Source organism: Pongo abelii, chromosome 10 (assembly GCF_028885655.2).
Source record: "Pongo abelii isolate AG06213 chromosome 10, NHGRI_mPonAbe1-v2.0_pri, whole genome shotgun sequence".
Taxonomy (NCBI): domain Eukaryota; kingdom Metazoa; phylum Chordata; class Mammalia; order Primates; family Hominidae; genus Pongo; species Pongo abelii.
The window spans coordinates 21,419,581-21,436,240 of record NC_071995.2 but is presented as its reverse complement, the minus strand read 5'-3'; the positions used below and the strand labels follow the sequence as shown (position 1 = coordinate 21,436,240).

At 34.6% G+C, this 16,660-nt stretch overlaps 1 protein-coding gene across 1 annotated transcript in view; it reads right to left on the bottom strand.

The window, feature by feature from the left end:
- The window catches only part of SLCO1C1 (solute carrier organic anion transporter family member 1C1), a 56,712-nt gene extending 41,498 nt beyond the window's left edge, over positions 1 to 15,214 (bottom strand). Inside the window, exons 1-5 of the mRNA XM_063712057.1 lie at positions 14,639 to 15,214; positions 14,444 to 14,515; positions 10,555 to 10,708; positions 8,800 to 8,941; positions 4,202 to 4,334 (exon numbers count right to left, since the gene is read on the bottom strand). Coding sequence (XP_063568127.1) covers positions 4,202 to 4,334; positions 8,800 to 8,941; positions 10,555 to 10,708; positions 14,444 to 14,505 — 491 coding nt within the window. The 5' untranslated portion in view covers positions 14,506 to 14,515; positions 14,639 to 15,214. The remainder of the gene's footprint in view (positions 1 to 4,201; positions 4,335 to 8,799; positions 8,942 to 10,554; positions 10,709 to 14,443; positions 14,516 to 14,638) is intronic.
- Positions 15,215 to 16,660: the final 1,446 nt, after the last annotated feature.

The following is a 16,660-nucleotide window of genomic DNA, read 5'->3' as shown; positions in this document are numbered from 1 at the left end:
CCTGTTTATAAGATTATGATAGCAGCTGGGATAAAGAGTCATTGCTTAGTGGGCAGCCTGTGATAATGCTAATCTACAATCCCCCAGCTCTACTCTTGCACTCAAATTATCCTTCATGTACCACGTTCTCCACACTCTTTGTACCCCTTGGGAAAGAGGTATCTGGTAAGAAAACATCTCAATATCATCTTGATTCTCATTTTATTCAGACACTATCTGTCCAAAGGTTAGTAATCACAGGAATATGCATTGGCATATTAATAGTAAAGAACTCCCAGCTACTTGGGAGGCTGAGGCAGGAGAATGGCGTGAACCCGGAGGCAGAGCTTGCAGTGAGCCAAGATCGCGCCACTGCACTCCAGCCTGGGTGACAGAGCGAGACTCCATCTCAAAAAAAAAAAAAAAATAGTGAAGAACTGTTTATTCAGCATGGTAAGGAAAAGATGTATTGCATTACTAAAATATTCAAGTTGATAAACAGGTTACCTTTAATCTGTTTTGTGCAATCTGCACCTCAATGGGTTTATGAACCCCACTGAAAAAGTAAGAACATTTTTGTATGTATGTTTTTATGTGAATGCTTAAGAGAAAAGCATTACAGGTTTTATAATTTTATCAAAGGGTTCCTTGACCATAGTAGGTTAAGAATCACTTAATGAGGTTAACTGTTTTCAATTCTTAACTACACAGGAGAACATTTAGCATTGAAATCATGGTAAATATAATTTTATTTTGTTAATAATTACAGAGAAACCATTGACTGTTATGATGCTTCAAGACTATTGAAGTAAGTATGGATGGTGGTCATGGAGTATTTTGAAAATTTTTCATTATTTTAACCCAGTTCCCTCTGTCAACAGGTTACTGTTGTAAGCAACATAATTATTTTGATTTCAAATAACTGGCAGCTTATCTAAGTGCCACTTTTGTTACTCATTGCTATCTGTGATACTCTAAAAAAATTAACTTTTAGGTTTTAATTAACTGAGTTGTAAAATGAGAGCTATGGATGTGGTCTGTACCTATCGAGACTCTGTTGGAGAAGAGACAAAAGTGTAATTATTTAAATCTGGGACTAATATTATAAATGCTTTTATATTAGGGGCTTTAGTTCTGACCCGCATTCAAATCCTGACTGACGCACTCTTGACTTTGATGTATGAAATTTTGCAGTAGCCTCCTAAATAGTCTCCCTGCTTCCAAGCTTTCCCACCAGAATCAATTCTCCAAGCAGCAGTCAGTGTAATCCTTTAAAAATATAAGTAAGATCATGTCACTCTGCTTAAAGCTTTCTAAAAACTTTGCATCTCATTCAGAGGACAAACTAAATTCTTGTAATTGTCCTAACTTTATGACTTAAAGGATAGTCTGCAGACCAGCAACATCAGCTGAATCTCAGCACCAACCCCAGGGCCACTGAATCACAATCTGCAGTTTACCAAGAGCCTCAGGTGATTCAAATGCCCATCAAAGTGAGAAACAACGTTGACATATTCTCTCATTCCCTTTTACTTCTCAGCATTCATCTTCTGTGCTTTCCCCGTGGTCATTGCATTTTAGCCACACAGGCCTCCTTGCAGGCATCCATGTACCAGACTTCCTCCTGCTGAAGAAACTTTGCCTTCACTGTTCACTTAGGCTAGAAGTCTTCTTTCCCAGATATCCACATGACTGTCCTCTTTACTATTATCAGGTCTTCTTCAAATGTCACCAACTGTGTGAGCCATACGTTGACTACCCTACTTGATACTGCAACCACCCCCAACCCACCACACATACTCCTTACGTGTCTTTACTGGGTTATTTTTCTCTATAGTTCTTACCATTCTCTGACATACTGTATTTATCTGTTTATTTTCTGTCTCCTCCTCAGAAGATCTGTGAGGGCAGAGATTATTTTGTCACTACTCTTTCTTTACTGCCTAGAAAAATTATATATATATATATATCACAAATATATATATATATCACATATATGTGTACACTTGCTAAATTAATGAGTTAAATGAGCTAATACATAAAACTAAACAGCCTATTAGGAATAGGCCCTCAATAGTTGCTATCCATAATTAATAGCTTTTGTTGGATATCAAGGATATTTCTGCAAAGGAGACAGAGCATAGTTATCTCTTAGAGAACGAAAATCATATTTTGGATAAGTACCCAATTAGTCACTAATGTTGTGTAAAGATGGAAAGAAACTAGAGTGATAATCCTCAGTAGAGAGCAAGTTTCATGAAGGAAGAATTGTGTGTGTTTTTGTTCTATTTTGTTTTCCCACAGAAATAGCTCCTTTACCTGGCATTGTACCTGGCAAATATATTAAATAATAAATAAACAAATATATCCTCTGCCATGTCAAAAATGTTGGATAAGAATCTGTCTCTGTCCCTTTGATATCCTTTGTCAACACTAGCCTGTCTGGTTGTCTGACCTTCTTTTTAATACATTTTTTTCTCTGATTTTCTTATATGGGTATTCGATATTTGTCACTAACTTAAAGTAATAAAATTATTCATCTGTATACAGCAGCTTTAAGACAAAACCATTGCTGGTTAAAACCAGGTGGCTTAATTAGCTAAAAGGATTGATAACACACAACAATGATGACATAGCTACTAGTTAGGTTGGTAACCTTGATAAGCATTTTACCTGTGTTATCTCACTTAATATTTGCAATGGCATTATCAGCTAGGAATTATTTTTAATACTTGTTTTAAGATGCAGAAACTGAGACCTAGAAAAATTAAGTAGTGTAGCCATTGTCACATAGAAGAGCTACTGATCCACTGCAGAGTGATTTAAGTCTGGTGTAATGGATTTATCTATCCTATGTGACTATTTTCACATTTTTAATTTTTTCAGTAGTGGAACTGCTTTTCCCCCTGAGCAAACTGTCACATGGAAGCTCAATGAATCAACAGACAACAGCAACACAACTAAAGATCAAGCAGGGAGTAGGCAGGTTGGAGACCCATTTTCTCATTCTTCTCCTTTCCATTCTTTCTACAGGCTGAACATATATAACATTTTTGTAGAATCTCAATGATCAAGGAAACTTCTGACCTATGGAAGGACGTTGTCCAAAGAGCAGGCAGAAGTGCCCAAACCACAGAACTCCCTTCAAGTAAAAATTTAGGGTCCCGGGAATTCATCCAAATGGGTAGAAAAGCTCCCACTCAGAGAATTCTGAGCCCTAACTTGATAGATTGGCCAGGGAGGTCAAAATCTGACTGTACTTACATAAGTGGTCTAGAAATTCAAGAAAAAGTTCAGACTAGATCATTTCTAAGTCTCTCCAGCTCTAAACTGTCCTGATACCATGATCTAGAGTGGACAATAAAGTATCACTCAAAATATAATTTTCTAAAATATTCTCTTACTTTGAAACTTTTTGGTAGTCATTTCTTTTATCAGCAATAGATAAACACAGAGAAGGGCAGTGACATGGATATGTATGAAGGCTGCTGCCTGAGAAGTCAGCTAACCTGTTTTAGGGTTCTGGTTCCATAATGACAAGACACCTAAATTTACAAAAGTCATCAAACTCTTCAAGTCATGGGGTCCGGTCCTTAGCTCTAAAGTAAAAAAGATAAACTATGTTCTTCTACCCCACAGGTTGCTATAAGGGTAAAAATGATATAGGTAAAAATCTTTGGAACTACTAAAGTCATGTGCATGTATTAACAAAAGTACCAAAAGTAGACTTTAGGGTTAGAGGATACAGACAGCCCGCTTCCATTGATAAAGTTCTAAGAGATGCTGTATGGACATTGAATACTTGTTTGAGTTGATAATATATCCCTGAGTTAATTGTCTACCAGCCAGTGTTCTGTAATCCAGAATTTATTGTCTACAGTGTTTATTAATTACCTATTTGACATTTACCACACGTTAATTTATTTTCAGTTATATATTTTGCCTCTACAGCTAAATTAAAGCATTTGACTCAAAACATAGTATGTAAAATCTTTCTTTAATCTTGTTGATATCAATATACAGTAATCTATCAATTTTTTACAGTTTATTGTCAGAAGAAAAATTATAAAATTGTCCTGAAATTTTATCCAAAGAGAATGTAACAAAAGTAAGACACAGTTATCATGGGTTAAGCTTAAATTTGCATAATTAATTGTCATCATAAAAGGGAGAAATGCAGTTGTTTGGAAAGGCAAGGAAAAGATGATTGCTTTAGACTTACTGCTCCATGAAGAACTGAGGCATTGCAATGAGCAATGTTCCAACTCCCATGATTACACACCCTGCTCCAATTATTTTTGGCCTGTGAAGTTTGGCTCCAAAGTAGCTAACAAATGTTATAACTAAGAGATTCCCTTTGAGGAAAAGAGTAAAACATCATAAATTAGAGAACTTAGAAAGAAGTCAACAGCATAACTGAATGAATGTATATAGCAGACCAAGCAATGTTTTCTTTTAACTAAGCCATCTCTGCATCATTTAACTTTTTTCCTTTAATCTGAGATGACTCTTGAAATTCTCATGTTCATTACTTCAATCACCTCATCTCTTTATCGAAATATTTTAACTCAATCCTTCTGCCTCACTTCGCCCAACCTAATTATTTGTCCTTGTAAAATATTTTATCAGTAAGTCAAATTCTAGAGGGCTCCCTTTAGCTTCTCTCTTAAATATATTTTAGTGACTTTGAAGTAAACTTATTTTTTCTTTATTCATTAAAGTTTCTGTGAAAACTTCTATTGGTGTTCTAGTTGCTCATGGACTACACATTACAAATTATTTAGCTGATATCCCTTATAGAAAAATTAAACACAACTGTACTTCACTTCAAATGAAATAAAATGATTAAACACATTTACGCAAATGATACTTTATGATTTGTTAAACTTTGTACAAAAAGATTAAGACTCAAAATAGAAATAAAAATTATTCCACATAGGTGACTTCAGGTATACATCAATTATATAACCTCAACATATGTCTATAAAGCAAATTTTATGAAATGCAAAATCTCTATAAAATGTGCCCATTTATCTCTTTTGTGAAAAATGGTTTAAAAATATTGGGGTTTTTTTGAAAGTAGAAATTATGGTTTTCTAAAATGCCTCTAATGAAACATGTGACACATTACTTTTAGTTGATGATGGTGATAAGTGATTAAACATGTTTCAAGTAATATTTCTCATTCTTTGCTGTGCATAAAAATACTGAAAGGAAACGGTTAAGGAAATGGAAACTTGTTAAAAATGCAGATTCTTGGCAAGTACCAAACGTTTCTGATTCCATGGATCTGAGGTCAGGCCAAGAAATCTGCATTTCTAATACTAACTCAAGTGTGTTGATGGAGATGATTCCTAGAACATGCTTTCATAAACATTGTTTGGGGTTTTAGACTTCAAGGGGCTTTAAAGCTTTAGCTATATTTATTTGAGATATTTAGTTTTTAAGACGTACCGTGCTAAATAGAGTAAGATCTTAACAATTTCCCAGCAATTGATTGTGATGGCTAATGGGTGGCCTTGCTTTGAAGTTCTCCTCATTTCCAATTTTTGAGCAAAAGCATGTTTCCCTACATCTGTAAGCAATCATCTAATTTACTACTGTTCACTCACATTGCCAGCTTTAGTAAACTGGAAATAAAGCAGTAATTTTTGTGGGCTTGAGGATAACAAGAATGATAGTGAGAAACATGACTTGCACAGTGGTCCTAGTATGGCTCCAAGAAGAATTAAGCTCTTCTTAATGTTTATATTAAAAAACTAATAATTGAGCACAAGATTTCTCATTTGAAATTTAAGTATTTAGTAGAAGACATTGTATATCATATTATTTTAATAATTCTATCTATATGTTTGTTAATGTACCACAATAAACCAACATAAAATGAAAGCTGACATTCACTTTATAGGCAATTCTCTCCTATTCTCGCCTACACTCCACCAATACCACACAATAAACGACTTCTGTTTACAAGCTATTTCTGTGTTACGTTAATGGGCATGTCATATACAAGACAATATGAGTTCAGTATCTGTAATACAGATATATATATCTATATACCATATACATACTATATCTATCAAAGTTTTTGCTTCCTTAGTATCCTTTCTGAGTTCTCAGGAGATACACTTGAAATATAAATGATGATGCAAAATCTTTAAAAAATGAAATTGGATATAAAAATTATTCCATATCTACCATCATTAGCCTCTCACAAAAAAACAGGTACAGAAAGTTTTAGAAATATGTCTTACCAAACTTTAAAGTAACATATTCTTGATCTCTTCTCTCTTTTTCTGTCTCTCTATGCACACACACACACACACACACACACACACACACACACAGAGACACACTTCAGATAACAGAAAAAAAAGAAAGCTACTCAATTAATCTTGTAAGACTACTATTTTCTTAAAACCAAAACTGGACAAGGGCAATATAAGAAAAGACAATTAGAGCCCAAACTTGGTCATGAAGATAGATGTGAAAATCCTAAACAAATTATTAGCAAACTGAATAGTATATACAAATAAAAATATCCCAACCAAGCGCAGTTCATTATAGTACAAGAGTACCACCAAGTAAAAATAATTAATTAAATCACTATATAACAAACGGAAGGGGAATAATTCCATGGTTAACTTAATAGGCACCGTAAAAGTACTAAATAAAATTAACCATTCATTTATGTTAGGAAAAAAACAAATCTGAGCAAACCAGCTTTTAAAGTGTATCTATCAAAACCACAAAGCAAGCATATTGCTTAATACTAAAATTTTAAAAGTATTTGCATCAAGGTCAAACATGAGAAAGATGTCCATTGTAAATGCTTCTCTTCAACACAGTACTGAGGCTAATGTAACAAGGTAATAACAACAACAAAAAATCTAAGAGTTGCAAAGAAAGATACGAAATTATATTTTGTTTTAGACAATTTGTCCACAAAACCCTACAGTTCCCATGGAAAATCAATTAAAGCTAATAGAATTTCAACAAAGTTGCCACATACAAATAACATAAAGATGGAGGATGATATTTGTTCTAGAATCTTGAAGGAATGCGAAAAGAGGCAAAAGAAGTAAATTAAGATTATGTTCAGCAAAGTCATTTGTTTGGAAATTTATGTAATTCAGATAATTAGGGCAAACCTGTGATGTTTGGGATAAAGGTTTTCAACGGAAGTAAGAGAACTTTTAAGCCATTTTAAGGCAACCAATCCAATAAATAATTTATATACCTAGAATGGTCTGGAAGAATTAATGTGAATTTGGAGTCATTGTTTTCTGCTACTTCCTGTGAAAACTTAGTATACTCTCTCTATCAAATATAAACTTTGTCTCTCAAGCTGTATCAGGACCTGGGAGCCCAAACAAAACTTTGGACCAAATGATTTCTGTGCCTTTTCAGCTCTAAAATATTTTTATATAATAATCTAGAGTGAGAAAAACATCAAAACATCATGATATATAATGTTTTGCCTGCTCATATCTGCTCTATTCTTTTATCTGCACCAGTTACCTCTTTCTCCTTGTTTTCTCTCATGATATAATGTGTCACCCTTTACCTTGATTCTCTTTGGCCCTTCACTCAGTGCAGGGCCATCAGTAGAACAGGGCTCAAGGAATAAATCAACCATCCGGGCCAATCTAAGCAAATTACATAAAAGATTGATGTGATCAGATGTTTTGGAAACCTGATACACAAAATGTGATCTACTGACTGGAAGCATCAGCAGCATTTAGGAGCTTATTAGAAATGCAGAATTTTATCCTGTTCCTACCAATTCAGGTTTTAAAAAAAGATTTTTAAAAGATTGCCCAGTTATTTGTGTGGACATTAAAATTTGGCACTAAGAAATGTCATTCTGGAAGGATGACAAAAGATGAATTTGGGAAGCAAATGCCTGAAGGCAAAAGGTTACTTATTCATTTTATTTTTTTCTGTGATATTCAGAGTAAGAACCAAAACACATAGTATGTACGAAAAGAAATAAATTGTTAAAGGGTTGAAAAATATTTATTCACTTTTCCGAAAGTTCACCAGGTAAAGCTAAAATTGGAGCAGTTAGAGGTTTTACTATAGCATATATCTGAATGTAAACAAGCCTTAAGGACCAGAGAGGGTACTATTTTGTTTACTTCAACAAAAAATTAAAGCCTTTTAGTTTATCAATTCAGGAAGCAGACTAACCAGGATTATCCTCTTTAAATTACTTCTAAAACAGTGACTCAAATTACTCGGTCTTTTTAATTTCTAAGGAGTCTATAGTCAATTGCTAACCAAAGGCACCTGAGATTTGAATTTTTATTGCCTGCTCTGATCTTGTGTTCTTGGTAATAGAATCCCTTTATTCTTCTTTCTAGGCCACTGGGTGGAAAAATCCCTTTTATGATGTAACTTCTTTCATCATGGCAGTAAATTCTTGCAGAGCGCATTTGGATTATTCCACATGCGTGGAAATTGAATCATAGGGCTCCCAGTGTGTATTGTTCTTCTGTAAAGACACTTCTACATATTTATAACTCAAGATACCAATTAGCATCTCACCCTCTCCTCCAAGAAAGTCACTTACTCTCATGTAGAACTCTGAATTGTGTGAACCATACAATACCGAACACCTGGGGAGAAAAATTTACTGTTGATTGCTCTGAGAAAATTGCCTCTCCTGTAGAATAAGATCATGGCAAATTCTGTCCAAAAAAAAAATTTTATGAATAGAGTCCAATCCCAGCAGACAACAGAATGCAGAAGGTGTTCTTTAGCCACACCTGGAAGATCTTGGGCTTAAAATTAAAGTCAGGCATCTGTAATACCTACCAATTTCAAAACTACCATCAATAACTCCCACCAGTGAAGAAGGGATATCAAACCTTCTCTCTATCTGAGTGATGGTGCTCTTCAGATAGCCTTCTGCCAATGCTTTGGCAAAGTAAACAAAAGACAAGGCACACAAGAACACCTGGAAAATATGACAGGTCACACTTAGTCTGACTCCAGCTTGACACACAATTGTAAACTAAGTAAATAGACAAACAAATACAAAACAACAAAGAACAACTTATAACATCAACTTTATTATCACTGAAACTTTAATTCAAACACCGTTCGAGGTTTCCATCAGCCTTAAGCACTGTAAGTTTTCAAAAGTTCAAATTCTCTTGGAATTTAAAATATATATTTGGTTTTTATGTGAAATGTGTATTGAATTATCTTTTGTCTTCTTCCACTCTGCTCCAGAGGGACACTCAAAGGAGTCTTACATTGAAGAGTCAGTGTATGGTGAGACATTCATTGGTAAGAAAGTAAATGAAACCATAAGCCAAACACTTGACATCCTGTAACAAGTCCAGCACTTGGGATTATGTATTTCACAGGGTGGTGCATGCACCAGCAGGGAACATAATGTACAGACTGAAAAAGTGCAACTATTATTCCTTGTGTTTATGTTTATACTTATTAAATTCATAGTCAAATATTTTTCTCAATGGAAAACATGTCTTTGATATCTAGCTTATATATTTTGATAGACATGGGTCTGTGATAGAACATTCATAGGGAAGGTTAGCATTTATATGAAAAAAGCAGAGATTTGTTGAGTGAATCTTTGTATAAAGAAAGAATAGGAGCACACAAAGCATCACTTAAGAAACAACTCTTCTCGGGGGGTTGGGGGAGCAGGGAGGTATAGCATTAGGAGATATACCTAATGTAAATGACGAGTTAACGGGTGCAGCACACCAACATGGCACGTGTATACATATGTAACAAACCTGCACGTGTGCACATGTACCCTAGAACTTAAAGTATAATAATTAAAAAATAATTTTAAAAAAGAAACTTCTATCACTAAATAGCAAGGAAAAATAGCATGATTTTAACAATGGGCAAATAATCTAAATAGACATTATTTGAAAGAAGGCATGGCCAACAGGTATATGAAAAAGGTGCTCAACATCACTAGTCATTATGGAGATGCAAATAAAAATCTTTATGACATATCACTTCACATCTGTTGGCTATAACAAAAAATAAAAACTGGTTAGAATGTAAAGAAAAGGGAATCTTTGTACATGGTTAGTGGTTACATAAGTTGATGTAGTCTCTTTGGAAAATATAATAGTATGGAGGTTCCTCAAAAAACTAAAAACTATTGTTTGATACAACAATCCTAAAAAAATTAAAAAAAAAAACTCTTCTCCTTACTCTAACATTATTCCCATTTTTATTTGCAAAATGGGAGTAATGTAATGTTTCACAGATTAAATGTTTTATCTATGCTTGGCTTAATATCTGGCACATGGCAGAAGTTCAATAAATACTAGTTTCTACTATTTCTCTCTTTTCTGTTTGGCGGGAGCATTTAAATGAGCCCAGGAAAGTAATTTAACCCACATGGTCAGGTAGAGATTGCTTGCACCGCCTGGCATGGTGTGGTTTTAGTAAATTGCGTCTAAGATCTTTTTTTTTTTTTTTTTAAAGGAGAAAACAATTTTCATTCTAACTTCATTCTATAGACGATATCTGGACAGAAAACTAAGAGCATCAACATTATTTACTTCTTGGTTGCTCTACCTTTAGTTCACCACAGCATGGTTGCTTTTCCTCTGAGGAGGGATATTCTGTTTGAAAAGAAGGCCTTCCAACAGGTTGCACTGAAGTTTTGCAGAACAACTGGATATTTTCTTTGGATGAAGTGTCCATTATAAACACATTCCTTGACTCTGATCTGTCAAAGTTAGTTTTTAAAGTAAAAATAAATAAACAAATACTACACAATTTATTAAATTTTTTTATTCAACAGTATACCACAATTCTATAGACCCAATTTAAAGTGAATCTACCTTTTGTTGTCACAGTAAGTTGGCAAATGTTTTCAATTAAAATCAACCAGGATATCTGATTAACTAATCCTGCTATTGGAACTCTGTAGCCAGCATTCTTTCTCAATCCGTCCAGTTTAAGCCTCATTATGGCAAAGAATAAATTTAAGTGTTGCCTTTGGAATAAATAATGAGGCAGAATTTTGCTAACTTTGTGGTCTTGCCAGTTTAAACTAGGAGCAAGCAGGAAAGGAAGAAGAGGAATTCAACTATTTGAATATTGATTCATTAGAATAAACTCTTTAAAGCCTTTAATCTATCTTCTTAGCAAAACAAATAGAAGTTTTACATTCATCATAGGTCCCTGTACCACCTTATGATTCCTGTAGCACCCAATGTGAGCCTTAAAATATGACAAAAAAGAAGAGGTCCAATTTGTGTATTGTTTTTGTTTGACAAATAAGGGAGCAACATGATTTGTGCCTTAGATTTAATTCAGGTGAAAGAACAGTCTTTGATCAGCCTTAAAGTAAAAAAGACAGCCTTGCTTCCCATGCTCAATTTCCCACCGCCCCTCACAGGACAGGATCACACACTGAACCTATTTTCTCCCTTTTCACATCAATATTTACATATCCTGTGCTCCTACTTCTTTAGGATTCCACATGGCTCAGTGCCTGCCTAATAATCTAACCTAAATCAACGAATTCAACAAACAAAGTAATTTCTCAATTTCCCTAATATTATCAGATGACCCAATTGTACATTAATAGAGAATTTCTATATCCACATAATAGGAGTGGAATAATGTTATTCCTAAAGGAATAATGTTAGGAGTCAAATTTCATGTATTGTGGCAGAAATCTATTCTGACTGAGTATATCACCTTGACTTTATGCAATGCTTGTTTTGTGTTCACTAAACCTCATCCTTCATCATTTCAATTCATACTTTCTTAAACTGAAAAATCAAGTAATAGTACAAACGATTTGCTTTGTATTAATAATATGAAGTTAAAACATCAGAGGACTTTAACAATTTAAAAATTAAGTGGATTCCTCTAGGGAGTGGGAATTGAGTAAAGAAAGGATGAGACAAGGGTCTGGTTTCAAAAAAATTATTATTAGGCTTTTGGATTCATTTTATAAGCATGCATAACTTTAATTTTTTAGTTGAAAAAAGAAGAGTGAGTGAAACAGAAAAATTTAAAGACAAAAAAATAAAACAAAGAGCTAATAATGTTAAGACAAAAAACAAAGATACAAATACATAACATTAATGAGATAAAACACAGATATTTAGGAGTATAAAACATAAAAAGATGCATCGAATGTTGAAGTAAGTTTAATATCTTGACTTAATGGATAAGTTTCTAGCAAATATTCATTACCTATATTGATAAAAACCAGAAGAGAAAATAGCCAAGAAACACATTATCAAAAATACTCTGAAACTATTCCCTAAACAAAGATACTAAGGATAGATGATGCACCAGAAGTGCTTTATCAAGGGATATTCTTTGAGGAAAGATAGCCGATAATGGAAACAGATAATCATTGTCTCCATTAGTTTGATAAAACTAAAATTATCTTGGTAACAAAACAGCACAAAGATAGCACAGAAAGGAAAACTTCAGATCAAGCCCATAGATTATAAAAATTCTAAGTAAATGCTAGCAAATCCAAATTAACTCTTGCTCTATGATTAGGATTATTCTAAAAGATGCAACAATTGGTTAATTACAGGAAATTTATTCACCTAAATTACCACATGAATAATTCAAAATAAAAAATAGAATTTCAGTACATGAAAAACATCAGTTGATAAAATTCAACATCTATTACTGATTTAAAAAACAAAGTTTAAGAAATGAAGAATATAGAGATTCTTCCTTACCAGTATCTGATACCAACAGCCAACTTCCTATATCTACTGAGTCACTACGACTACTTTTCTAGAACAATATTTTGCCAGGACAAGGAAAACAGGGTGTGGGAAACGCAGAGTTATACAATGTTAAATAGGTATCTTTACTATAAAACTATGAGTAAAAATATTGCCAAGCAAGAGATATACAAACCAGAAAGGTTTTAAAATAAGAAATGGATAATTATTGAATTTATGGCTTAAATTGCAATCTTCTTCAAAGGATTAAATTATATAATTCAAATTGGCCTTCTGTTTTTGGGGATTCAGATATCATATTATTTCTCATCAGTCATAATATTAAAGCCAGTGACCAGAAAATACAAATAAATTGTTTAATAATAAAATTTGCTATCATTTATCCTAAATTTATCTTTAAAAGATCCAAAGTGTTACATCTAGAATGCTAATGCCAAAGAGAAAAAATAATGTTAAAAACACTACTGAAAAACTTGAGATACTATAGCACATTTTAAGTTATCTAATATATGGAGATGTTGACACAAAAATCACTGTAACTAAAATTCAAAAGTATAATGAAATATAAATATAGTCATCTCAGTTCACTTTGTGTTAGGGCAAAATAGGATCCAGCTTAAACTATTGGCACTGCATAGCTTTACTGAAGTGTCTTGATGGCTAATGCGCAAATTATTGCAAGTGTAGTATGTTCCAAGGAGGCTACAGTTCATCTCCTGTAAAAAGAGAGGGAAGGAAGCTCAATGACATGAATGGAAAGATCCTTGGGGCCAGCAGGCTCTCTCTCTTCATTTGCAACTGCAGAAGTAGAGCAAGAGTACACAGTTATTCAGAATTATTTGCATTTGGCAAATCCTTAATTGATCTCTGGCCACTTGAATAGATTCTTCCAGGAAAAGACATACGACAGTTTTCATCCAATACCCTGGGTTTGGAGCATAACTTATTCTGGAGGCCAAAGAAAAACAAGCCAGCAGTTTCTCTTCCTTTGGTTCAAAAACATTGAATAATCAGTCTTCATGAGTTTCAAAATCAGCCCTCCAGATTTTAAATGTAGAGAGCAAGTGGCTTAGGAAGGTTGTAGTTAGATCCTGCAGATGTACTCAACCCCTCTGCTCTGCAACTGACTCGGACTCTGTCCAGCAATCAGTCCCCAAGGACTGCCACAGAGAAAGTCCTAAAGGCAACCACGCTCCTCCCTCTCTTCTCTTGGCCATCTCCCGTGAGGAAAACCTCTGTCCTGACTTGCCTTCTGGACACCAGGATGCCTCCCTTCAGACAAGCTAAAAAATAGCCTTATGGCACTTGCTGAAGAGGAGTGTGTGTTGTTTAGAAACTAATTTCCCACCCAATACAAATTTGTGTCAGATTCAGATTTAATAAGTACTATTTTTGTGTTGGGTGATGTATGTACTTTTTCTAATCCTTAAAACAACCCAACAAGCATAGTATTAGAATTCCATTTTTTAAATTAGATGGGCCGAAGCAATTAAGTAACTTGTCAAAAGCTAAACAACTTATAAGCATGAGACTCAAAATTTGAACTCAAATTTGAGTTTATCTGATTTCTTTAAAAAATCTTCTCTCTTATTTCCATCAAACTAATGAGGGGATCATTACCTTTCATTGATAATTTTTATGGATAAAACATAAATCGCACAGAAATTAAGGGTTAATCTCCCATAGGAATCTGATGTACTAGTCACAAAATATAAAATGAGAGAACCAACTCTTACCTGGAGGTAGAGATCAAAGATGGCCAGTTCCTTTCAATGTGCTCAGCAAGAGGATGGACCATACACCACAGACTGAAAGAGGAAACTGAGGTAAACTCCACAGCAATTTTGAACAATTTTGCCAGGTGGGGAGAGCGTGGGTGGACACAAGCAGAGCAGATTAGGGAAAAGAAAAGATGAAGGGCATGGTCTCACCCCTGAGCGATCTCTTCTCTTTCCTTGTTCTTCCTGGCCTCTTTTTTCTGGCAGTCAGCAGAGAATTGGCCACGCTGGCAAGGCCACTGACGTGCATCTCAGCTCCCAGGGCACAGAAAGAGCTGAAGCTTTTGAGCCATTTCTTTGCAATTTGCTGCAAGTTTAAGGCCACACGTGATAAAGCTTTCTTTATGGGAGAGAGTGAATAAAAGAAAAGACCACTTGTGATCTTACTTGCTGATTCCCAGAAAACACAACTCCGCAGGGGGCAGAGGGTAAGGGAACAGAAGCCAGAGGAGGGCGGAAGTTTATAACAGAGACCCCTCCTCCTTCCAAAAAGTTTTTAAGCCAACTATTCCTTAGGGACATCACTGGGATCCTTGTGTTTTCTTTGTTTGTTTTTGTTTTGGTTTGTTTTGTTTGGTCTTTAACGGTTCTTGGGCTAATTTGCTACATGGTTTTCTTTTCCATTGGTGTTCTAGAATCTAAGGACCAAGTATCAGGTCACGATCAAAGCTCTGCAGTGCTCTGTACAGAAATAGTTAACTCTCAGAGACATGATCAGTTGCTCATATTTACAATTTCTATGAGTTTTGAAAACAGAAAAGAAACGCATTGAATTTTTGGCATTCAATTGTTTATTCTGCCTAATTCCAAGGATAAATAAATCCTTGCACTGAGAAAGTCCACAATTCTAATAAATTCTTTTTCCAAGAGAAAAACTTTAGAGGATCTTAAGCAGTATTAGTTTGTATTTGTTTTCTACCAATAAATAAATTTGCTACCAGAATTATCCAAGATTCACCCTACTTTTAAGTGGCTGAGACTCTGGGATGGTCACTTAATTTTACTGAGTCTCAACTTCTTCCTTTGTAAAGAGAATTTTTTTGTTTAAAAAAAAACAGATTTATAGGGCTGTTTTAAGGATTAAATTATATAATGTATTCAAAAGCACGTTGCAAATAAATGAGTGGAAGGTATCATCACTATATATATATATTTAGTTCACATAATGGTCAGGATAGTTAATATTATTCAAGCACATTTCACTACAAAAGAAAGAAAAGAAAATGCAAGAAAAATGGGTTTATATTAAACCTTGCAATGAAGCAATGGTGTTTTCACACTCTGAAAGACCAAATACTTTACTTTAACAATCAAACCAGACTTTTCCTTCGGAAATAGTGAGCAAACATCCGAATACATTGAGTGTTAGTCTAGACTTCTCAGTGTCTAACAGGTGGCCAGGCCACTGTTTTATTAAAGAGGGGATAGTATTTACCAGCCCAAAGGGCATAATTTTCCTCACCAAGAAATGAAATTCTCCCCTGAGAATGTAATTTGGTCTATTCCCAACTGGCTCAGTTTCACTCTCCAACACGATTCCTTTTCTTATTTCCAGAGTCCACAGTTAATGTTACTGTTTTGAATTTTTACACTTATTCAGAGCTTCTTATATGCAACCTTGTATTGGGTTGTAGCCTACTTCAGCCTTTCATTCCCATTTCCAAACTCTAGACCAGGGAGTTAACAAACTTCTATAAAGGGACAAATAAGAAATATTTTAGGTTTTGTAGGACCATGCAATCTCTATCACAGCCACTCACCTCTGCCATTGTGGTGTTAAATTAACCACAGACAACATATAAGTGAATGCATTTCCTAAGACTGCAGTAACAAAGTACCACAAGCTGAGTGACCTAAAACAGAACTTTATTATCTCACACTTTTGGAGGCCAGAAATCAAAAATCAAGGTGTCAGCAGAGCCATGCTCCCTCTGAGACCAGTAGGGAAGAATTCTCCTTACCTCTTCCACCTCCTGGTGTTTGCTGACAGCCTGAACTCCTTGTTTGACAGGTGTATCACTCCAACAGCTGCTTCTGTTACCACATGGCCATCTTCTCCCTTTATGTCTCTGTCTTCTGTTCTTAAAAAGATGCTAGTCATCTTTGACTGGGGACGACCCTCATGACCTCATCTTAACTTGATAAGGTCTACAAAGACTCTCTTTTCAGAAAAGG